At 42.5% G+C, this 23,859-nt stretch overlaps 1 protein-coding gene and 1 long non-coding RNA gene across 6 annotated transcripts; one reads left to right on the top strand and one right to left on the bottom strand.

Annotated features, from left to right (window-relative positions):
* Nucleotides 1-1,136: 1,136 nt before the first annotated feature.
* PLEKHS1 (pleckstrin homology domain containing S1) lies at nucleotides 1,137-23,654 on the bottom strand. Of its 5 annotated transcripts, none has more exons than XM_053909929.1 (12): nucleotides 22,570-23,653; nucleotides 14,099-14,187; nucleotides 13,881-13,987; nucleotides 13,131-13,265; nucleotides 11,684-11,759; nucleotides 10,706-10,825; nucleotides 8,797-8,922; nucleotides 7,657-7,763; nucleotides 6,958-7,164; nucleotides 6,157-6,258; nucleotides 4,916-5,051; nucleotides 1,137-2,264 (listed from the first exon to the last, which is right to left on the bottom strand). In XM_053909929.1, exons 1-12 carry the CDS (start codon nucleotides 22,595-22,597, stop codon nucleotides 2,064-2,066), a joined length of 1,434 nt encoding a protein of 477 aa, XP_053765904.1. In that variant the 5' UTR covers nucleotides 22,598-23,653; the 3' UTR covers nucleotides 1,137-2,063. The 5 variants fall into 5 exon arrangements, with proteins under 5 accessions (XP_053765904.1, XP_019315027.1, XP_019315028.1 ...); XM_019459482.2 differs by having other exon boundaries at nucleotides 10,706-10,822; XM_019459483.2 differs by having other exon boundaries at nucleotides 7,000-7,164; nucleotides 22,570-23,652.
* LOC109272926 (uncharacterized) lies at nucleotides 9,477-11,902 on the top strand. Its single transcript, XR_002082667.2, has 2 exons — nucleotides 9,477-9,608; nucleotides 9,710-11,902. It is a non-coding gene; the product is annotated as an uncharacterized LOC109272926 (long non-coding RNA).
* Nucleotides 23,655-23,859: the final 205 nt, after the last annotated feature.

Here is a 23,859-nt window from a genome sequence, read left to right as displayed (position 1 = left end):
ACACCTGCAGAGTTTTGAATTACATGAGGTCATCCCAATGAAGCAATCCCTGAAGAATTTTTGTATTATTACAGACAATGCTACAGTGAGCATTAAAAAATAATTTTTGTATATTTGTGTGAGTAGTTCTGTAGCACAAATTTCTGGGAAATAGAAACAGGAGGTTGCATAAGGTTGTACATTACGTTGCACACCTTAAACTGATACAGTGCTATATGTCAATTACATTTTAATAAAGCTGGAAAAAAGGCAAAGTCTTAACTTCAATCCAGCTTTAAAAAAGAAACAGTAAGGGGCACCTGGGTGGCTCCGTTGGTTAAGCGTCCGGCTTCCACTCAGGTCGCGATCTCACAGCTTGTGAGTTCGAGCCCCACGTTGGGTTCTGTGCTGACAGCTCAGAGCCTGGAGCCTGCTTTCAATGGTGGGTCTCCCTCTCTCTCTGCCCCTCCCCTGCTTGCTCTCTGTCTCTGTCTCTCCCTCAAAAATAATAAGCATTAAAACACTTTTTTAAAAAAAGGAACAGTAAACTAAAAATTTGTATATGTTCTGTACAATCTGGAAAACAGAAAATGAACTGTATTTGAATGTTTCTTCTATCTGCACAAGGTCTTTTCAAACCTAAATCCAAATACAAAGTGAGGAGCAGGACATCTGTTTCTCAGAGCTGGTTTTAGATTCTTGGTCTGTCACTAAACAGCTATGAAACTGGGAACTACAAAGGAAGTATATTGTTACTATTATTATTTTTTAAAACATAGCATGTTATATGAGTTTCAGGTGTCCAACCTAGCGATCCAACAGTTCTATACATTATGCCGTGCATACCACATAAATGGAGTCACCACCTGACATCATGCAACGTTATTGCAATGTTATTGACTATATTCCCCACGCTGGATTTTTCATTCCCTATTTTATTTTTTTAATTTTTTTTAATGTTTATTTATTTTTGAGACAGAGAGAGACAGCATGAACGGGGGAGGGGCAGAGAGAGAGGGAGACACAGAATTGGAAGCAGGCTCCAGGCTCTGAGCCATCAGCCCAGAGCCCGACACGGGGCTCGAACTGACGGACCGCGAGATCGTGACCTGAGTTGAAGTCGGACGCTTAACCGACTGAGCCACCCAGGCGCCCCACATTCCCTATTTTATAACTGGAGGGTTGTACCTCTTAATCTCCTTCACCTACTTTGCCTGTCCCCCCCCATCACCTCCACTCTGCAGCCACCATTTTGTTCGCTGTATGTATGAGTCTGCTTCTGTTTTGTTTGTTTGTATTAAACGTTTGGGGCCTTGACGTCTTCCTGCACAAAAATGACAGCATAGTAAGATATATTTTCTGAAGCCTCCCTTTGCTCCAACGTTCCCGGATTCGATTAGTCCTTTCGCTGCCTTTGTCTTCCTACTTATGAAAAAAGATTTGACGTTTTTGGCCTTGTAGGATCAATTGGTTAATGCGCCAATCAGTTACGACCTTTCAAACGTAGAAGTGCTAAGTTGTTGCCTTATTACTTGTAGAGAAAACAGACCTTTGCTGTATGCGACCTAAAACCGCTTCAACTTCTAGAATAGTTTCTGGGTCTTTAAGAAAACCAGATGATTATTGAAGCCAAGGGGCCACCCTGCCTCAGCATTTTGGACCATGGGTGGGTGTGATGAATAGGGGGAGGTGTTTGGGAAGGCTGATATGGTATCACGTCTCTCGGGAATCTTGCCTTCCTGGAAAGAGCGTTTCCAACTGTATGTTCCCTAACAAAGAAGGGATTGTGCGGACCATGACCTCAGAGAACACACAGTGCATTTCAGATGAGGGACTTAACAATCTCTGTGGTGTGTGGGACAACGTCTGAGCTAACAAGGCCTTACATTTTCTCTGCGTTCCACAGTCATCATCCCCCTGGGCCCTCTCAGCATCCCTGATGAGTAGCCAGAGAGGTGATAGTTTTCCCCGCCGTTAAGGGGTAGGTACGGAAAATCAGAGAGGAGTGCTGATGTACGTTATCTCACGCGGCGGTGAGAGGGAGAGGCAGGGCCCCAGCAGAGTCTAGGGCCCACCCTTGCTCCTCAGCAGTGGGTCCTGGCGTGTGACTCTCCAGTTCGTTGGTGTTGACGCTTTTTAATGGCTGGACTCCTCTTCAGGGTCTTCTCCAGTCCAGACTCACCCAGTCGACAAGGTACAACACCTTTGTATTTTAAGGGGCACGTACAGCCGACAGCATGGAATTTCTCTGAATTTGGGATCCGGCCGATGGTGAGTTTTATTTTCTAAAACACAAGTAAGAAGGAAATGAAGCGAGGAAAGATTTTCCTTCGTTGTTTGCTCTTGGTCTGTCCTCATTAGCACCGTTGGAAACTGGTTTGGGAGAAAATCCTACAATGAACCATAACATCTGGGCCAGAGGAAGCCAGGGTGACCTGTATACTTAGGTGGAAGATGGATTTTTATTCCCTGGCAGCCCCTGGCCTGAGCCTTTAGGGAAGATTCCAGAGAACACCGATGATCCCAGATGGGCCCAGTTGTACCAGGAAGTAAAAGCCTCTTGAAACTAGAGGATCCAGATGAAACCAGACAAAACCAGCCCCTGACAAGATCAGGGGGAAATTGAAGTTTGATGGGTTTGCCCTGTAATCTAGCATCTCCTTCTTCTTCTTCTTTTTTTTTTTTACACACACCTCTTCTCCCCTCCTTTCAAACTCTCACATTGTCCCTACCCTGTCCCCAAGCCGACCTCCTTGTCTCTCAACTGTAGCCCAACAGGAGGAAAAGTAAATCTGATTGGTCTGAATGCTCTACGACAAATGGCCTGCCCTTCCTGTGGTTCCACATCTCCCCTCTTCCAACATTCTCTTCCCTTCCGGGGACCAGCTATTTGAATTTTTTTAAAGAATTGGCCATTCATTTTAATATAAACAATAGTCAGGAATGGTGGGGTGGGAAAGTAGAAGGTTTTTCTTCCAGATAACCATTTGGGTGAGCACCTCGTGTTTCTCCATAGCATCTAATTGTTCTCCAATAGGAAGGGGCAGGCCGACCCAGCCCAGGAGAAATGCTATTGTCCCCTCCCACATACACGATTCCACTGTCCAGAAAGGCAGTCTTGATATACTGCAGCCAACGTTGCCCAGGTGAAATTCCTGGATCCAGGTAAAAATCCTTTTTTGGTTTTGGAGCTGATGCCTGGATCTTTGAGGTCAGAGTATCTTTTGGTAACTTTTGGAAGGATCTGGAAGATTGTATAGGGCACGTGGCCTCAGGGTGGCTTTTTGGCAACGGAAATATATTAGAATTACCTGATTGTTGGACTGAGCCCCTGAAATCTACTTCTCTTCCACCACACAAACTCCTACCTGGTCTTCAAAACCCGAGCGAGACACTACCTTCTCTGAGACACCTTCCTAGACTTCCTCAGATAGATTTACTCCTTTCTTTCTGCTTCACTGGCCCTCTGTCCACATCCTAGGGCATATACCTTATTGTAACCAGCACACAACATGCCTGTTTGATCCATACTATGTGAGCTCCTCAAGCCTAGGCTGAGGCCATTTTTGTAGCTCTAGGACTTAGCTCAGTACTAAAGGAGATGTGCATAAATGGCCAGTGAGTGAATGAATGAGAATGAGTCCTTGCTCCACAACTATTTATGTATCTTTGGCAATTCACTCATCCTTGGCTGCTTTTCCCATAGAGGTAATAGGAATAGCATGGGGTAATTGTGTCAGGCAGGAGAGATAAGACCTATGTAATCAGAAACCTTCAGAGCTGGAAGAAATTTGAGAGATCACTTAGCACAGCAGTTTTCAGGAGTTTTTAAAAATTTAATTTTACTTATTATTATGATTGTTTTAGAGCAGAGAGAGAGAGAATGTGAGCGCGACTGGGAAGAGGGGCAGAGGAAGAGAGAGATAGAATCTCAAACAGGCTCCATGCCCAGTGCAGAGCCCAACATGGGGCTCGATCCCACGACCCTGGGATCATGACCTGAGCCAAAATCAAGAGGCGGGTGCCCAACCAACTGAGCCACCCAGGTACCTCAGTTTTTAGGATTTCAAGACAAGGAAATGTTTCTTCAAGGAGAGCTAACAGGGCCAACATCCAAAAAACATAAATGATAAACGTAGATTGCTCTCATCGAAGTCTTACATATTGTCCCCTTCTTTACCTCTTCCTCAAGTTCCTGTCGCTTAGGGACCCAAGAAGCACAGTTTGAAAACCAACTATCTTCCTGTAGAGAGAAAAAGCTGAAGCCAAGAGAAGAACGTGATTTTCCCAAGGTCATGTAAAAAATAAACACAGGCCAGGGAGGGAATTTACCACAGGGAGACTATACGCACAGGCAGAACCATGGCTAGCCCTTTAAAAACATACATAGTTTGTACACGCTCGCATGTTTTGTTTCCTTCTTACAATAACTCAGTGAGGAAGGTACAGCTAGGTCAATTTCGGAGATGAGGGGACTGAAGTGTGTAAAGCTGAACCTGGCCAATGTTCCCCAGCCAATCAGAGAAGTAAAAGCACAGATAACTCTATGAGTACCTACTAGGTGCCAGTCACGTGTGTAAGCATGCTACACATATTATCACATTTAATTCTCCAACAACTTGTATTATCCTTACCCCCAATTTTGCAGAAGAGAGAGATGAGGCACAAACTGACTTAAGGTGATGCAATGCAAATCCTGAGCCAATGCGATTCCATTGTAAACTCTTTCCACCACATCATGCTGTGTATCCGAGGTCCTGGACCCCGATGCTCAGTCTCTTAATCCGGAGCCCTCTCCAAATATCACTTTATATGAAAGAATTTTGAAAGGGTTCTACAGTCACAGTCTGTTATTTGCATGCATTTACATGAACCGTTCAGGCTCCACCCAAGACCTTGATCTTATTCTTGGCCAGAACTGGTCAGCAGGACTCACCTCCTTCTGGACAGACCGACTGAGAAACAAGGAAGCCTCCTCCAGGCCCTGGGGCATCAGGTCATTCACAGCCAAGATGTGATCTCCGTGAAAAAATAAACATCCCAGGTGCCGGGGGCCTTGCCACTGAGCCACACTGCAATGGAACACAGCGTTCAACACAAGTGTGAGACTGTGCTCGCAGGACACAGACTGGGGTTCCCTCATTACCAGCTTCTTCAGCTATGTTACACCCCATCTGAAGTAGACAAACTGCATTTTCTGCTTGAATATTCTTTCGGCTGTCACCTCTGTTGGACCTGCCCTCCAAAGCCAACTCTAATCATACCACCTCTAATGGCCCTCCTACATTCCTCTTCCTTTAATTAACCCCCCATCCCTGACTTCTATTGCACTAGGCGAGCACCCATTTATTGTGTATTTAAGTACAGTGCATTTTATGTTTGCTTGTTTATGTGGCTGTTTTTTTTTTTTTTTCACCAGGCTATGAGACCCCAGAAGTAGAGTGCTACCTTCAAAAAAAAAAATTTTTAGACCCATATAACTCCAAGGAAACAGAAGGCGTTTAATAAGTGCTTATTGCAAGTGAGCACATGATGATTACACAACGACTATCTAGTGACTCTCTAGTGAGCCTCTTAGATGGTGGGAAATTTGGAAAAGTGGAAGAGTTGTTTACTGCCCTCTTATAGAATGAATAAGCCTTTTACGTTAAAGGACTTTCTCCCCTTGTGAAAATGTAATCTTCCTTCAGAATAAACTATGAAGTTTTTAAAAGAATTTAGAATCAAATTAAACGGTGCTGATTTTAAGAAGATTCTCTCTTTTGTGTCTGTCCCAGACCAACAGGTGTCTCAAAGCCTCAGACCTTGGTGTGACCATTTGTTTTAGACCTTAGATTCTTGTTGACTTCACTAACTTTTCGTTTATCAAACGGTCATTGCTCATTGATTGGGAATGATTTCCTTGGACCATACCTATTCCTTCCGGCTCTTCTTTACCTTCCAAAAATCAGAAATGGGTACTGGACTTTTGGGTACTCCACTACCAACCCACTTCCCAGCTGATCCTCTTACACAGCAATACCTTCATTTCTGCCTCAACCAAAGATCTTTTGTGAGAACAACTCAACAGTCCAAGCTGTCTGATCGGTTTTGCCACATACAGTTTCAGGATATAATCGTTGTCTGCCTATCTCCCAACCCCATTTATAATCAAGAGCCCTCAAATCTCCAACCTACCATATCCGTCCTGCAGCTTCCGTGAGACTAAGATAATTTATGACGTCAGAAGGAGAAAGGAACACATTCAGTTTCTCCACCTGGCTTTCATCAGGGATGTTACTACGAGATAAGATGTTTATAAAAGTCACCTCAGGCAGCTCTGAGCTGGACATTCCGACTAGACTTTACTTCCTACCTCTAGGATGGTATTTCCCAGTTAAAAGTTGTCCAAGATATTGGGAGAATATGAATTTAAGTTACTCATTAATGCCCTCCCGCACCCCTCTTGGGATGTGCTAATGGATGGCAGACAATGGGAAAAGAACAAAAAATGGACTAAACTGATTATATATCACACCAGTCTGCTTATTTCTCCACTGGAAATGATTCCATAGAAGAATATACTGGAAAGACTTAAAACTGAGAACAATTTCATCAAATGCCCTTGACATCACTTAAAACCTAAATCTTCCCCTCTTATTCTATAACCAAACCTCATGCAACTCGCCCATAATTTTAACCATAGACGTTGGGTGACATGCTACCCAGGTCAGCGTGATCCAGAGTTCCAGGGCCCGAAAGACTAGCCAAGGGATAATTTTTAGAAATATTTGGAAATGCTACCCACAGCCCAGGGGACTGCTTTGCTTCCAGCTCTGTTACTCATTGTCCTTGGCCACCACATCGGTAAGAAGAGGAAGCTAGTCGGACTGTTGGCCAACTTGAAGATTTTTAGGAACCATTTAAACTTGAATTCTGAGTTAAAAAGGAAGGCTGTGTTGCTCTAAGGGCGCATAGTTTTAGAAAATAAAACTTTACTTGATTAGTATAGATAATCGCACAACAGTAAGTGAGGCCAACCCCTTTTTGTCATTCATGGTCTGTGCTTCCATATTGGCAGGTGGAAGACAAGAGTCACTTTGTGAGCCTTGTTCTTGCAAGTGAAGCCCCCCGTTCTGGATCTCTGGAAGGGCCTGGGATCCCTCTTTGCTATCAGCAGACTTGTGGGATGTCTCTCTGAAAAAACTAGAAAATCAGAAGTTAATACAATACCCTTTGTCACCATGTTTATTTACAACTTTCTTTGGTGGGTGAATCGGATTTCAGTAGCTAGGAGCCATGTGAAAACTAACAAGGTCTTCAAGTATGCCCAGCCCTCAGAATCACAGCCACAGTTAGAATCAAATCCAACAAACTTCCCTTCTGAAAATGGATATGGAGTCAAAATAACCCTTTCCATTAGAAGGGCTTGAAGGACAGAAGTGAGGATGAGACATCAATTCAGAATAGAAAATAAGTTCCCCAGGAGACAGAAAATGACCCGAGGGGGTCACTACATGGGTAGTGAAAGCATTTCGGTGGGTTGAGAAAAGCATTCTCACTTCTTTTTTTGAGATTGCGGAATAATGTGTTGAATTTGGTCTATGGTGATGTTTTTGAATAACTGTATCAACAGTGGTTGTTCTATAAGAGTACATTAGCCGGAATCAATTTTAAGAACATGACAGTTTTACGTACCAGGATTTCATTGGCATGTAATGATGTTCATTTGTCTCCGAGAACTGTTCTGGACTACCAGGTTCAGCAGGTTGACCAGAATCATTGGAAGCAATAAGACTATCCAACTACAGACAAGAGGGATAAGTGTAAGGATGCAAGGCTACCAATAACCGGGTAGCTTTTTATCCCTTACGTGATGGCTCTGGGCCCTCAAAGGGTCAGTACATCCACCGCCGGATGAGCAGTGGTGCTCATGCTGGGAGGCTGAACTGGGAAAGCTTCTGACTGACTCAAAGTCTGTTTTCTCCTCCTGGATTCCCCGTGTTTCCGATACGGTGTTTTATTGGACTAAATTGCTATTTATTTTTCTGTTTCGTCACTAGGCAACTTAATGATATGAACTCTTTCTCCCGACTGGTGCTGCTGTAGACACGTGTCACCAGGCTGGGTCAAAGCTGGCCTCAGGCCACCGTGCTCACAGGCTAGCCAACTTGCGTCAAGGGGCTGCGGAAGTCCTAGAAAAGACCTTGCCCTTGGGAGGCTCTCGGCTAGCCCCTCACTACTAAGGCATTTGGGGGACTGGTTGCTCAAAAACCCTCAGGGCTTTTAATCGCCTGCCTGGCAGTTGAATCATTAACCCATATTTGGAAAAATTCCTTCCAGCCAAGCCGGTCTTCCCGCTGCTCACCTACAAATGGTGCTCTTCCAGAGCCAGCTTTCAGGCCACTTGCGTCACCTGGAGCCCCCCCTTCCTCTCTGGCCTGATGAAGCTGTGTTCGGGCCTTATGAGGTCCCGCAGCCCCCTCTGACCCCCTCAGCCAACGCCAGTCTCATCCTTCTCTGAACTGTCACTGCATAGTTTTGTACTTACTTTTGGCGGGGGGAGTATTTTTTAATGGCCTTTTCTTTCTGTCTGGAAATCCCCTCCCCGCTTCCCTTCCCTCATGCACTCCAGGCATTTATCGGCGTCTCTCTTCGGCACAGAGCCCTTTCTGTCTTGTATCATGGCCTCCTTCTTTTCAAGGGTCAGCACCGCGAGCACATCACCTGTGCCTGATTCACCACTGAGCCCAGCCTCCTGCCTCAGGAACAGCACGCAGCAGGGACCCGGCAAATATCCGTACAAGGAAGGAAGGATTAGTGGATGGAAGGGGTTACCTGTGAAAGAATACTTTGAGGACTAATATAATGACTCTCTTCTTCTGTATCTTCAGTAGTCTCTGACAAGAAATCATGTGGCAGATGAGCTTGTCCGAGTCCTGGAGAATTGTTTTCCATGAAATGCTGAATAAAGAGAGGAAGACAATTAATTCTATTCTCTCCCTCTCTCTCTCTCTCTCTCTCTCTCTCTCTCTCTTTTTTTTTTTTTTTTTTTTTTTGCAAGAGACAGAATTAAACCACATGATTTCTGGGAAGCCATATTAGATTAATTAAGTTGAGAAGATCGGAAAATTTCCCAAGGTTACATGCAGAAGTCCACACAACTTGAACTCGCTTCTTGAGTCTGGGTCACCTTGATGAGGTAAAAATTCAAGCCCGTATTTCAGGCTGTTCTCTACCATTGGGACCTGTAACTTAGAACAAGCAGTTCTCTCAGGGGCGGGTGGTGGGGGAGGGTATATTCCAAGGCGCTAAGGTCTGCCACTGAGTCCCCCCACTCCCATATACTAGTTTTCACCCGGGGCCACCTGGGAAGATAATCAGCCCACGGTCAGGGCACCACACCTTTCCTCTTCCTGCTCAATATTCCTCTTTTGTGTTCTGCTTACACACTTCTATTGTTTCCATAGCAATGCAATTTGCTAATGTTGGTCATGTGATCATATGAATTACAGTCTACAAGGTAATGTAGGTTTAAGCAACTACCACCTTCCCTCCCCAGTGGATACAAGATCCTCTACTAAAGCAGCTGCTTTGCATGGCAGGAAAATTGTTACAAGTACAACTTAATTCTTCCAAGAACAATGCCTGTGAGCAAGGGTTTTGAAAAGAACTTGAATGTTTTCTAGGAAGTCCTTGAAGGGATGTGATTTTAAAAACAAAATGTTTTCAATGGTGTCCATTTTTCTAGTGCCAAGATCATGAAGCCAGACCGTGGTGAGCTGGGGGTGAAGAACGGTTCCCACAACAATGACAATGACAACCACCATCACCACCACAAAACCCAACAAGGTAGATGGTACTCTTAACTGGAGCTGACTGAAAAATCTCCGAATTCGAATGCAAAGTGTGAAAAGGCAAGACGACCAGTAACGTTATCTTTCGAAAAGCAGGGGGTAGGAAAGCTTTTAACATAGTTGGAGAGCTCCCAACTAGATAAAACAGCAGGTTATGCCATATTAAGATGTGCTTGGCACCCAGGGAGAAGGAAAAGTCAATGGTTACATCTCTAACGGATGAAATGGTATCCACGGCAGGAGATAAAAAAAAACAACCCAACCACTCGGTCCGTTAATCCAAAGTTGGGAAGACTGAATCCAAGAGAGCTGAGAGCACAATCACAAATCACTTTCAAGAGCCAGATGTATTTTTTTCCTCAAATGGGTTTCATTAGAAATGAAGTCACACACACACACGCGCGCGTGCACACACACACACACACACACACTTAAGAGGAAGCAAGATCGATCTGGGTAAATGAAAAAGATGAATAAGAACCTTGGTTTTACCCCAGAAATATAGATGGTATGGCAGGAGACCGAGTGGTGTGTTGGGAATCTTTTTTACAGAGGTAATCTGCACCCTTTGTGTGAAAGGAAGGAAAAGGTTGCCAGCCAGGCTTCTGTTTAGCTGGAGGGTTCTCCGGCCAACATACCCAGATGCATGGTGAGGCGCACCCAAAATGAATGAATACATTTCCAGGTAGGCAGGGCAAGCAGGAAGGCTCATTTGTGGTATAAGAAACAGACTAAATATAGGATAAATACTAAGGCTAAGATCATGACGGTGGGTTAGGCTTAGAGGAAGGTGTCAAATACACGGGTAATACTTTGGAAGCATCAGCAGACTCCCAGGCAAGGCGTCGAGAGAGAGAGAGAGAGAGAGAGAGAGATGGAAATCCGATTACCATGTCTGGAAGACTATTTCTTGGTGGGGTGGGGTTGACAGCCTCTGACGCGCTGGAAGGACCAAGGAGAGGACTGGGGTCTGAAGAAGGCCTTTTACCACCCAGGGAGAATTTCTCCTGCTTATGGAAGAGGAATATTGCAATCAGGGCACAATCCATGTCTTACCTGGACCGAAGCAACAGCCTCGTCGCTGGGCTTCCCGCCTTCACTCTTTTCCGCTAACATTTATCCCCCCAGCCAGCCTTCTCTCACCAAGATACAAGGTGATCATAGCTCTCTCCTGTTTCCAAGCCCTTGAGAACTCTCAGCCTGGGCTTCCGATGTCCTGAATTTCCCTCCACCTGTCTTTTTGACCCTGTGCCACTATTTTCTGGTCATTTGGGTCTACCATAGACACACCTCGCTTTCCTTCCTCCACGGCCTCTGCCCTTGCTGTGGGCACAGAACAACTTGGAGAAAACATGTCAAAATGATACCTATACACTGAGTTTCATTTATAAAGGTCTACCCTCATAAAGGACTTGTGTAAATCAGCGAAGGTTCTCGGGAAGTAAATTAAAAACCTAAAGCTACTAGCCCTTACATTAAAGAGAGATTCCACTGAAAATGCAAGAGATATGAAGAGCCTTTGTACAGACACCAGCCTAGACTTACTCACTGAAAAAGGTAGCTGTTATGCACCTTGAATAACAATGATGGGAACTGCTGTAGTCTTAGCTACGCTTAAAAAAGTGCATTTCACTCCTCCGACCCCATAATGAAAATTTGAAGGGTCTGCATTTTAGGTCTCTTGCAAAACACGGAAGTATTTTTCCCTATTGTTCATCACAAAAATAACAAGGATGTACATTTTCTCACTTATTTTTTCCTTGTATTAGTGCCAGTTGCTCAGGAGGAAAAGCAAAAGCTACCATTGTTTCCTTGTGACAGAGGCTGTGTTCGGGTGCCCTGTTATTTTATCGGCAATGTAGAGTCACCTCTGTGTTCTGGCGTGCTGCTTTGACGTCCCAGCAAAATGATAACATGAAGGAGACCCAGTCTTTAATCTTCTCCCTGTTGATAGGAATAAACTTTTCAGTTGGCGTGTGGCAACAATAGCACCTGTGCTCCTTTTGAACCAGAAAAAGATTCTTTTATTAAGGTTGGAACAGGCAGTGGGAGCAGGTACCAGGGAAATAAAGATTTTTCCTGAAGTAGCTTCAATGACCCACTGGCTCCTCACCACCTCCACACTTGCACACTAGAATTAATCTTCCTGCCGCCTCTGCGAGGAAAGCTCAGAGAAATGGGAAGAACAGTCGAAAATAACAGTAGTGATCATAGGGTTGGGACCTTTTGGCTTTGACACTGATTTCTTTTGTGTTCATAAGCGAGCCCCTTAACCCGTCAGCACCATTTTTTGAATAGCTACCCAGGTGTGCCTCCCTTTGGGGGATGCGTGTGTTTATGAAGCCTGTGTTTGAATGAATTTATATAAATCACAACTTTTCTATTGACTTTCATGACAATGTGAAAAAGAAGGCTGTTCGCCTTGGGCTTAATCTGCAGCAGATCAAGGGCCTTCATACTTCGGCGTGAGCGTTCTGTGCCTCCTCTGCCCAGCTTCCTCCCCTGGCCTTGGCCTCTCTGTCAAGCAGCCAATCATCTACAAAGGATCCGTTAGGCACCTTTGCTAACGGGAGCCCCCCTTAAAAACCGAAGACTTCTTCAGGGATGAACATGGCCCCTCCCTAACATATGTAGCTTGTACAGATGTTTGTGTATTGGGTTCTTTTATGTGAAAAGCAACTGGGGTGATGAGGATGGGGGTGTGGGTTGACTGGCGTCCCCTCAAAATTCATCTGTTGAAGTGTCAATCCCCAGTACCTCAGAATGTGACCTTATCTGGAAATTGGGTTGGGTTATTGTAGATGTCATTGGTGAAGATGAGGTTATACTGGCCTCCTAATTCATTATGACAAGCGTCCTTATAAAAAGTTTGGATGCAGAGACACGCTCACAGGGAGAATGCTGTGTGAACGTTGTAGTTCTGCTGACGCAAGCCAAGGAAACTACCAGAAGCCAGGAGAAAGGCCTAGAACAGACCTTCCCTAGAGCCTTCAGAAGGAACGTGGCCCTGTGACACCCTGATTTCAGATGCCGGGCCTCCAGAACATACGTGAGACAATACGTATCTGTTGTTCTAAGACATTCAGTTTGTGGTACTTTGTTATAGAAGCCCTAGGGAATGAATACTGTTACTTTCTGAGATGTTTTAACAAATAATGAACACTACCCAGTAATGAACACTAATGATGGTGTTGCAGGGGGTGGCCATGGATTTCTGTTCAAAGTCTGTTTATTGGTTATTGGTTTGAGATATTTTGTCTGCTTGTCTGCTTTTTACTGCGCACACAGGAAACACTGTGTTATCTTACTACTTACCTGTCATGGCCAATGAGGAAATATTCCCTGTTAGTGGTTCTGATGGACATCACCTCATCAGGGTGGCATTTGAACATCTTACATACAGATTGCATTTTTTCATGGCTACTTATGCCAACTTCTACACTGGAGTTTCTGTTAGATATAGACACAAAGTATTACACAGATTCAAACACAATGACTACTGTTTTATATTAAGATGCTAACTGAATAAAATTTAGGTCTGCTTGATCAATGTCTTGGAAATTGTCCAATAATGTTACAAAATAAGTTTAGATCTGGCTCATTACTGATTGCAAATACTTAGTTCAGCCTCACATTTAATTCAAAAATTCTTATTTCTGTTGAATTCTTTGTCCTACAAACGATCATGTTTCCTAATTTTCATTTTGTACCGAATTTCTTAAAGAGAAGGCCAAAAAAAAAAGCAAATCTCAATACTTTTTTAAAAATCCATCTTGGGTTTATGAAATGGTGATTTGATCTGCTCTCCCTCATCCGTAAATTAAGCAAATCAAAGTCTTTTGTAACTAAATGCTTATTAATGAATAATTTATGAACTGGTATATACAACGTGAAATAAGTATGTGGCTGTGTTTTACTCAGGATGTTCTTCATTTCAGCTTCTTTTCAGCAACCAGTATTGTAAGCATGAAGGCTTTGGTGCTTTCAGTCAATGATTTAAATTTCAATTTGCATGCCCTGTGTTAGTATTCGTTGTTATACACGTTTTCCGGACTGGATGCGCACCGGTCAATTTCAATGGAACCTCGGCGATGTTCGTCTTTGTAATAGGAGACGTGAAGTCTCCTTCCCCCACTCTTTGACAGAATGAAAAACCGCTTTTTCCAAGAAGACTGAAAAATGAAAACATTTTGCATCTTAGTTGGATCTCCAAGGAAGAGAAGGGATTTGAAAAATGTTCAGGAAGCTAGTGGGAGGCCCGTTAGATCATGGTGCATACTTACAGCAGAGAAGAAAAGCTGAGGAGGTGGTGATTTAATAAAGTAATCTTGTTTGCAGACTTCATTTTCATAATAAAATGTAAATTGTTTGCCTAATAAAAGAAAGTGAACAGACTCAGTTTGTTCCCTGTAGATTTGGGGAAGGAACTGGTTCAGCTGGAAAACGCTATTTCCCTCTGGAAAGGTCTTCCAATTATTCAGTTATGGAAAAGAACTTCGATCCTAGAGCAGGAAAACAAAGAGCCCAAAGGACCGAGGGCATTATCCTTGTTCGACCAGAGCCAGGACTTCCCTTCAGATGACGTTTAGAAGCTCCTTAACGTCGGGTTCTCATTTCTGGGGTGCACCACTGGCTCTCCAGATGTGAGCAAAGGTTTTTCTCTATTCTTGTCAGAGCACCAGCCACAGGAGCAGAATAATTCTGCCTTGCTCCTTGGCTTAGTAAACAGAAGCAAAAACACCTGCTCTTTTTTTTTAATTTTTTTTTAACGTTTATTTATTTTTGAGACAGAGAGAAACAGAGCATGAACGGGGGAGGGGCAGAGAGAGAGGGAGACACAGAATCCGAAGCAGGCTCCAGGCTCTGAGCCATCAGCCCAGAGCCCGACGCGGGTCTTGAACTCACGGACCGCGAGATCATGACCTGAGCTGAAGTTGGATGCTTAACTGACTGAGCCACCCAGGCGCCCCCAAAACACCTGCTCTTGAAAATGAGGTGGCAGGGTGGTTACATCAAAAGGTTTCCAAAATGTTAACTGCTTCTCCGTAAGGATTGAAATTTAGAGGGTTTTTGTCCCCTGTATTTTCAAAAATGTCTTCAAGAAATATGTACTACTTTCATTATTTAGAAAAATGTCATGTTATTAAAGTTTTTTTGCTTTCACCTCCAGGCTGTAGTTCTAGTTTGCCCATGGTTTTATAAAAGACCGTCTTTACTAAAGAGTTAGAGCTTTTTAATTAAGTGAAAACAGAATCAGGATTAGGTAGCACAACTGATGGGGACATTATGCTAGAATTTAGTATTTTTTTTTTTTAACATTTTCTTTTAAAAGTTTATTTATTTAATGGGGTGCCTGGGTGGCTCAGTCGGTTAAGCGTCTGACTCTTGGTTTCAGTTCAGGTCATGATCTCACAGCTTCGTGGGTTTGAGCCCATGATCTCACAGCTTCGTGGGTTCAAGCCCTGCATCAGGCTCTACACTGACAGTGTGGAGCCTGCTTGGGACTCTCTCTCTCTGCCCCTCCGTGATTTGCACTGTCTCTGTCTCTCTCAAAATAAGTAAACTTAAAAGAAAAGGCTTATTTATTTAAGTAATCTCTACACCCAACGTAGGACTCAAACTCATGACCCCAGGATTAAGAGTCAGATGCTGTTCCAATTGTGCCAAAATTACTACATGAATGTAGTAATTCCTAGGCAGCTCTCCTCACTTTGATTCCTTCCCCTCCTCTGTAGCAACTCTGGCTGCTCCCCACCCCACCCTCCATCCCTTTACATGCACACGTACACACACGGAAAAGGAAACGAAAAACAGAATGAAGCAATATTGCAAAAACAAGTTTTGGCTGGCTCCTTTTTAACATTGTATGGCCATGGACAAAAATCACATATTTATTTACTAAACAAATATTGATAGAGCACCTAGAATCCCTAACTTTCCCTGCTTCCTTATCTGTAAAATGGAGACAATAGTACTGACCACACAGATATGTGGGGAGGACTGAAGGAGTTAATGCATGGAAACCTCTCAGTACTGGGCCTGGCACACAGTAGGGCTGTTATCAACAACAGAGGAAACTTTAGCCTTTATTGTTTGCAGAATAAACCAGTCTCTCATCTGCCTCTAATACAGGTGCTCTTTGGTTGTATTAAATTTAAAATGTTCAACAGATACAGTATTTTATAAAAATTTGGGCCTAGGAGTCCCTAATAACATCGAATACAATTAGCAGAACCTTAAAGTAAAGTAAGTATCTATGGGTACGTAGCCCAGTTTGTCACTCCCAGGGTGTCTGTCCCCAGTATTCACATCGACTACCAGGACACAAAAACTCTGACGGTGTTTGTTGACCATGGCAATGGTGCTGTATTCTCCAGAACTGAAGCTGAGGAAAATAACCCAGTAAACAATTTGGCTACCTTAATCTGAGTTTACGAAGCCATCGGTACTGAAGCCATCAGTATTCAGCCAATTTACTGGTTAAGGTATGTGAAGTCCAGAAATATTATGCGTCTGCCTCACTGCCCCATTCAAGCAAACTCAGAGGGTATGGTGACAGAAAAACTCTGGCCATGATGACATTGATTGTCAATAAGGGTACTGGGGTTTTTGTCTATAGTAGGATTCTGGGCTTAAAAGTGAGCTACTAGAGACACTTAATGATGAGGTCTTTTCATGCCACCTGGCTTCTGCTTGTATTCCCTGCCTTCATGGAGCTTCCTATCACGTGTGGAAGGTGGGTGATAAACAAGAAACGAAAACAAGCAAGGTAAGTGCCGGTTGTGATACGTGCATTGGAGAGCATGACCAGGGTGATGAGACGGAATAGCCAGGCAGGGAGGCCCCTTGAGGAAGAGGAGTCAGGGGAAACCTTTATGAGGATGAGAAGGAACCAAGCGTGCAAAGAGCCGCGTAGGCAGAGGAAGTAGCATAGTCAAAGGCCCAGGGACAGGAAAGGGGACAGGTGTTCCAGGAAGAGAACAGGAGCACTGAGTGGCTGGAATATAATGAGCCAGTGAGGACTCTAAGAGTGGTCTAAGATGAGGCTAGAGACAAGTTCAGTTGGGCCTGGAAGGCCGTAGGCCAATATAGTGGGTTTGATTTTAAAACCAATGGACAGGACCACCCACTAATTAGCTTTGCCAAACAACAACAACAACAACAACAAAAAACCAGTGGGACAATCTCACCCATCCTCTAGGTCCAGTTTGTAGGAAATACAGAAAACAGAAATATGGTAAACACCATGCCAGAGATGTCTTCAGCAAAATCTAGTCTGTGGGAAACTGATGGGACAGATTTTCAGTATTTTTACCCCTGTATATGCAATTTTTGCCCCTAAACATCTTCCCCTGGATTTCCCATAAACTTCTTTCTCACATCACTCTATCCCCAGGTGCCTTTTATGAAGTGGTGTTACCAACACCTGTCCAGCCTCCCCACCTAGAACCCTCTGAATCCCCTTAACCGTCACCCTTCCATCAGTCTTATGGCCACTCACTGATTAAGTCATGCTCACTTTCACTTCCCAAACACCTCTGGGATCTATCCCGATCGTTCTGTTCCCACCACTGCTGCCTTCAAGACCTTCATATGTTTCGATGTATTCAAATTCATATGCATTCAAGACCTTCATAGGTTTTTCACTGTACATTGTAGTGTCCAGTTTGACGCCCTAATTCCAGTCTTGACATTTTCAAATCCATCCTTGACATATCCCTGAGAGTAAACACCAAATCTGACTGATTCAGTACTTTGGGCAAGGATGGAATAACAGGGACTGGGTTTACCAGACAAAATATATACAATAGTGGTTTTCAAGACCCTTGGCATGGGCAATAAAGTCACTGATCCCTATGAGATGGGAAACAAACAAGGTGGGCCCTACCACTCCCTTGAGAGAGTTTCCAGGCTATAGCACAGGAAAGGGGAACTGAGGTGGAATTGGGTGAATTCCTGAGTTGAGGAGACAGAGCTAAGGCTTCGGGGGAAATTAAGGCACTAGAGTTCACAGGGACAGAGTGCCAAAGAGGAAAGAGCTGCACACGGAAAGAATCACAGAAACATGCATAAGGTTCTTAAGAATTCAAGAGTATGGAGTAATTATCTTTGGGCTGAGGACTGTTCCAGATCCACCTGACAAATCATAAAAGCTAGCCTTTAAAAAAAAAAAAGTTTATTTATTTATTTTTGAGAGAGAGAGGGAGGGAGAGAGAGTGTGCATGCACGAGAAGGGGAGGGGCAGAGAGAGAGAGAGGGAGACAGAGAATCCCAAGCAGGCTTCAAGCTGCCAGCGCAGAGCTGGACATGGGGCTCGGACTCATGAACCGTGAGATTATGACCTGAGCCGAAATTAAGAGTCAGATGCTTAACCGACTGAGCCACCCAGGTGCCCTAAAAGCAGGTCTTAAAAAGATCAAATTGTTTCCAAAAAACTTAACTGCATCCCAGAATAAAGCTCAAGATTTGTAGAAATACAAAAATAGGCAGCACCCAGCAAGGTAAAAATTTCGATGTCTGGCAACCAGTTGAAGACTACCAAATATGCAAAGAGGCAGGAAACCATGACCCATAATTAGGAACATTACCGAAATGGGCCTAGAACTGACACAGACGTTCGAATTAGCAGAGAAAGTTGTAAAAACAGTTATTATTACTGTATTTAATATATTCCAGGAGTTAGGTAGAGATACAGATGATATAAGAAAGATCTAAAGTGAACTTCAAAAGATGAAAACCACAATGTCTCAGAAACAAACAAACAAACACACTGAATAGGAGTAACAGCAGATTAGTGCACATGAAGACAAAGTAAGAGAACTATCAACACAGATGCAGAGAGAAAAAAGAATAAAAAAAATGTTAAAAGAGCAACAATGCACAGTGGGACAATTTCTTTATCTTTTTAACTTTATTTCTTTTGAGAGAGAGAGACCGCATTCTTATGAGTGAGCGGGGGAGGGGCAGAGGGAGAGAGGAAGAGAGAGAGGCGGAGAGAGAGAGACAGAGAGAGAGAGAGAGAAAATCCCAAGCAGGTTCCATGCTGTCAATGCACAACCTGATGCGGGGCTCGATCCCACCATCTGTGAGATCACGACCTGAACCGAAATCAAGAGTCAAATGCTTAACCCACTGAGCCACACAGGTGCCTCACTGTGGGACAATTTCAAGTGACCTACTATACAAGTAATGAAATCCCTAAGCGGGTAGGGATACAGAAAACATATTTAAAGAAATAATGCTGAAAAGTGTGTAAATTTAAAGAAAACTATAAACCCAGAGATCCAAGCAGGTCAGGAACCCTAAACACAAGGTACATGAAAAAAACTCTACTAAGGCATGTTGTGATCAAATTGTTCAAAACTAGTGATAAAGAAAATAACCTTAAAATCAGCCAGAAGGAAGGAAAATATGTATGCAGAAGGAAAAAAAAAAAACATGCGAAAGACATTAGATTTCTCATAGAAATAATGTGAGCAAAAAAACAGTGGAGCAGATATTTAAAGTACTGAAAGAAAAACACTATCATTCTAGAATTCTATATGCAGCAAAAATATCTTTGAAAAATAAAAGCAACTTCAGGGCACCTGGGTGGCTCAGTCAATTGAGTGTCCTACTTCATTCAGCTCAGGTCATGATCTCACGTTTGTGGGTTTGAGCCCCGCATTGGGCTCTGTGCTGACAGCTCAGAGCCTGGAGCCTGCTTCAGATTCTGTGTCTCCCTCTCTCTCTGCTCCTCCCCTGCTCACGCTGTCTCTCTTTGTCTCTCAAAAAATAAAATAAAATGTTTAAAAAATTAAAAAAAAATAAAGGCAATTTCAAGACATTTTTCAGATAATACAAAAGCTAAAGAGATCCATAAACAGGAGGCCTATACTATAAGAAAGCTTAAAGGAAGCCCTCTGGGTGGAAAGAAATGATACCAGATGCAAATCTGAATTTATATGAATGAATGAACAATGCTGAATGATAACTGCAAAGGTAAATATACGAATTTTGTTTTTGTATTAATTAAAACATTTAAAAATTCAACCGACTGTTCAAACAAAATACTAACAACATACTGTGAAGATTATAACATAATGTGTAAGTAAAATGCAATTTCATTAAGTAAAAGGCATTAAGCCCAGGAGGGGAAAATGGAAGTATACTTTTATAAAATTCTTATATTATATGTGATTTGGTATAATATCATTTGTAGTAAGATAGACTGTGATACATTAAAGATATATACTATATGCCCTAGTGGGACCACTAAAATAACAAAACAATTACAATTAATAAGCCAAGAAAGGAGATAAATAGTATCATAAAAATACTCAATTAATTTAAAAAACAATGAAAAAGAGGGAAAAGGTGAACAAAGAAAAAATGAGACAAATAGAAAACAATGCTATGATAGACTCAAACCCAATCACATCAATATTCACATTAAGTGTAAATGGTCTAAAAAATTCAATTAAAAGGGTGAGACTGTCAGATTGGGTAAGAAAGCAAGACCCAACTGCATGGTACTCACAAGAAACACATTTTAAATATAAAGACACATGGGGTGCCTGGGTGGCTCAGTTGGTTAAATGTCTGAATCTTGATTTTGGCTCAGGTCGAGATCTCATGCTTCATGGGAGTGGACTCGAGCCCCACATCTGAGCTGTGTGTTGACAGTACAGACACTGCTTGGGATTCTCTCTATCTCTCTCTCTCTGCCCCTCCCTGCTTGTGCACTTTCTCTCTCTTCTCTCAAAATAAATAAATAAATAAACATTAAAAAAACAAATACAAAGACACAAATAGGTTGTAAGTAAAAGGTCAGGAAAAGGATATACCATGCCAACAGCAGTCAAAACAAAGCTGGACTGGCTATAGTAAGATCAGATTGCATAGCAAAATAGTATTACCAGGGATAAATGTCTTTTTATAATGATAAAGGGGTCAATTAACCAAAAGGACATAATAATCCTACACAATTATGTGCCTAATAAAAGACTTTCAACATACTTGAGGCAAAAACTGCTAGAACTGCACAGAGAAATAGAGAAATCCACAATTATAGTCAGAGATTTCAGTACCCCTCTCTCCATAACTGATAGAAAAAATAAGCAGAAAATCATAAAGATTTAGTGGACTTGAACAACACTATCAATAAAAAACTTGACCTGATTGATATTTATAGAACACTCAACAACAGCACAATGCACACCTTTCTCAAGGGCACATGCAACATTTTCCAAGACAGATCATGTTCTGGGCCATAAAACCAGTCTCAATAAATCTGAAAGGATCCAAGGTTTACAAAGTATATGTTCAGGACATAATGGAATCAAACTGAAAATCAGTAACAGAAAACTTTTGGGAGTGATGAAGATTATCTTGATTGTCGTAATGGTTTCCAAGGCATATACACATATCAAAACTTAACAAATTGTACATTTTAAATATGTGCAATTTATTGTATGTCATTTTTACTGTAAACAGCTATTTCAGGGGTGTCTGAATGGCTCTGTCAATTAAGCATCCGACTCCTGATTTTGGCTTAAGTCATGATCTCATGGTTTGTGAGGTCGAGCCCCAAGTTGGGCTCTGTACTGACAGTGTGAAGCCTGCTTGGGATCATCTCTCTCCCTCTCCCTCTGCCCCTCCCCACCCTCCTCTCTCTCTCTCTCTCTCAAAATAAATAAATAAATAAATAAATAAATAAATAAATAAATAAACAAATAAATAATAGACATTAAAGGAAAAAGGCTATTTCAAAAAATAGGACCAGTCTAAAATGCAAATCTAATGATGCCATTCTCTTGTTCAAGGATTGGTGGTCTAATGAGGTCAAGGTCTGGTACAATATAGTGCCATATTTCCACAGCCTCATCCTTTACTCTCTCTCCACTGTCCTACTTTATATCCACATTGCCCTCTGATACATCCTGCCTCTAATCCACTCATTGCTTTGTTCATGCCATCCCTCTGTGCCGAGATGTGCTCTTTACCAATCTCTCTTTAAACCCTATACAACTTTTAGGGTCCAAATGCCTTCTCATAAAACCTCTCCAGATTCCCAAAACTACTTGTATGCCCTTTCTTTTTCAGATTCCCATGTTTCACACTCACTTTCATGATTCCTATCATATCCCGATTGTTTGTGCTTATCTTAGCTTCTCAGCACAGGTTACTCACATGTGTTTATCTTAACTTCCCAACAACATTTATAAACTCATTGAGAGCAATGACTCTATTACTTACTCTGTATATCCTCTATAATATGAAGCACAGTGACTTACTAATGATAGGTGCTTTGATCATTTGATTTCTAAATTATTTCATCCTAAATCAGCTTTTCTAACTAGCCACCTGCAATGAACTGTGTAAACATGAACAAGGACCTTTGAATAATACACCTCGAGCTACCCCTATAATAACAATTTAGGCAGTTTCTCCAAGGGAGAATTTCCTATTAAATTATGAAATATTCTTCAGTCTCTTCTGGGCTATAGTTTGTTTCGGCACCATCTCCAAGCAACAGATGGAACATCTGGTTAATGAAAGTCAAAAAATGTCAAATTTCTAGATAGGTGAGCGCTTACACAATAATTAGCTGAACACAGCAGCTTCTACTACACTATCCATACCATGAATCATTGTCCCAGAATGCCACCCATTATCCTCACTAAAACTATCTCCTGTATCCTGGGTAGCTTGATGAGAATTGTTTGTCATTTTCAATAAAGTTTTTCCTTAAGAGAGTATATTCCTTGGGTACCTGGACTCTTCTGAGGTTTGGGTTCCATTATGGCTGTCTGTTCTCCTCTGTCAAAAGGAAGAGTTAAATAAATGTCGGTTAGTCCTCAAACAACAGCGTGCTTCACTGATTAACCACTCAAACATCCAGTGTCAGGATGGTGCCCAGGAATGCTGCTGAGATGGGTTATCAGCCCCCCACTTTCCATTCTGTTCCCAAGGCTGATAGTAGCCACAGTTACAAGGATATATCCAAGCTGCTTGTGCTCACCAAGTGGACAGGTCTGTGGAGGGGTTGCTAGCATGATTGAAGGGACCATGTTCCCTGGGCCTTCTCTGCTCCTGCTCCATAAGTGACTCTGACAACAAAGTCCATGGGGGAAGCAGCACGGAGGAGAAGAGACAAGAACAGGGCAGAAGGCAGGATGCTATGGACCAAATGCAGCTGAGAAAGCATTTCTAGCCAAGAGGAAGCATAAGATAAGTGCTTCTCCATGCCAGGAACTTGCTTTCTCCAGGGGAAAACCAAAGAGCAGGGACCCTGTTCTTCAACTGCCACAGGTGTCTGCCTGACTCTGGGGACTGAGGTCCACGTGGTGAAACTGACTCTGAGAGGTGGAGCCCTGTCCTGGGCAGCTATGCTGGTGATCCCTTGACCAACATGGGGCCGTGAGAGAAGGGGGATCCTACAGGGTAAAGGGCCTCAGGGCAGGTGAGATCTTTGAAACCAGGAATGTGTCGGTGATCAATTCTTACCTTGAATTAGTAAGACTTTCAAAACAGAAGAAAGCATTGAGCACTTCAGTGCCCGGGCAGTGCCGGTAAAATGGGAGGGAGGCAAAGGGCCCTTGATACATACTTTGCGTATTATATATAATAACATATAACACTCAAATATGTGTTAACTGACTTTTCATGTTATCAGTAAGGCTTTTGGTTAATAGTAGGCTATTTGCGGTTAAGTTTTGGGGGAGTCAAAAGTTATATGTGGATTTTTAACTGCATGGGGGGTCATCACCTCTAACCCCCATGTTGTTCAAGATTCAAGTGTGTATGTATATAAATACTGGATTTCATACATAATATTTTTCATATTATATATATTAAAACCAGTATATGTATACATATGTGAAATCCATTATATATATGAAACCTATTATATAAATTTTGCTCACATAAGCAAAATAAGCCTAAGCTTATGTTATGTAAACAAAATTATACACTAAATACGAAATTGCATTCAATTTCATACGTGTTTTATATATAAAACATATAGATTTCACATATATTTTTATATATAATACTATAAAGT

The sequence above is a fragment of the Panthera pardus genome, unplaced genomic scaffold (assembly GCF_024362965.1).
Source record: "Panthera pardus isolate Hobbes unplaced genomic scaffold, ASM2436296v1 HiC_scaffold_22, whole genome shotgun sequence".
Taxonomy (NCBI): Eukaryota; Metazoa; Chordata; class Mammalia; order Carnivora; family Felidae; genus Panthera; species Panthera pardus.
The sequence above is the reverse complement of the archived record's forward strand: the minus strand, read 5'-3'. Positions and strand labels throughout refer to the sequence as shown.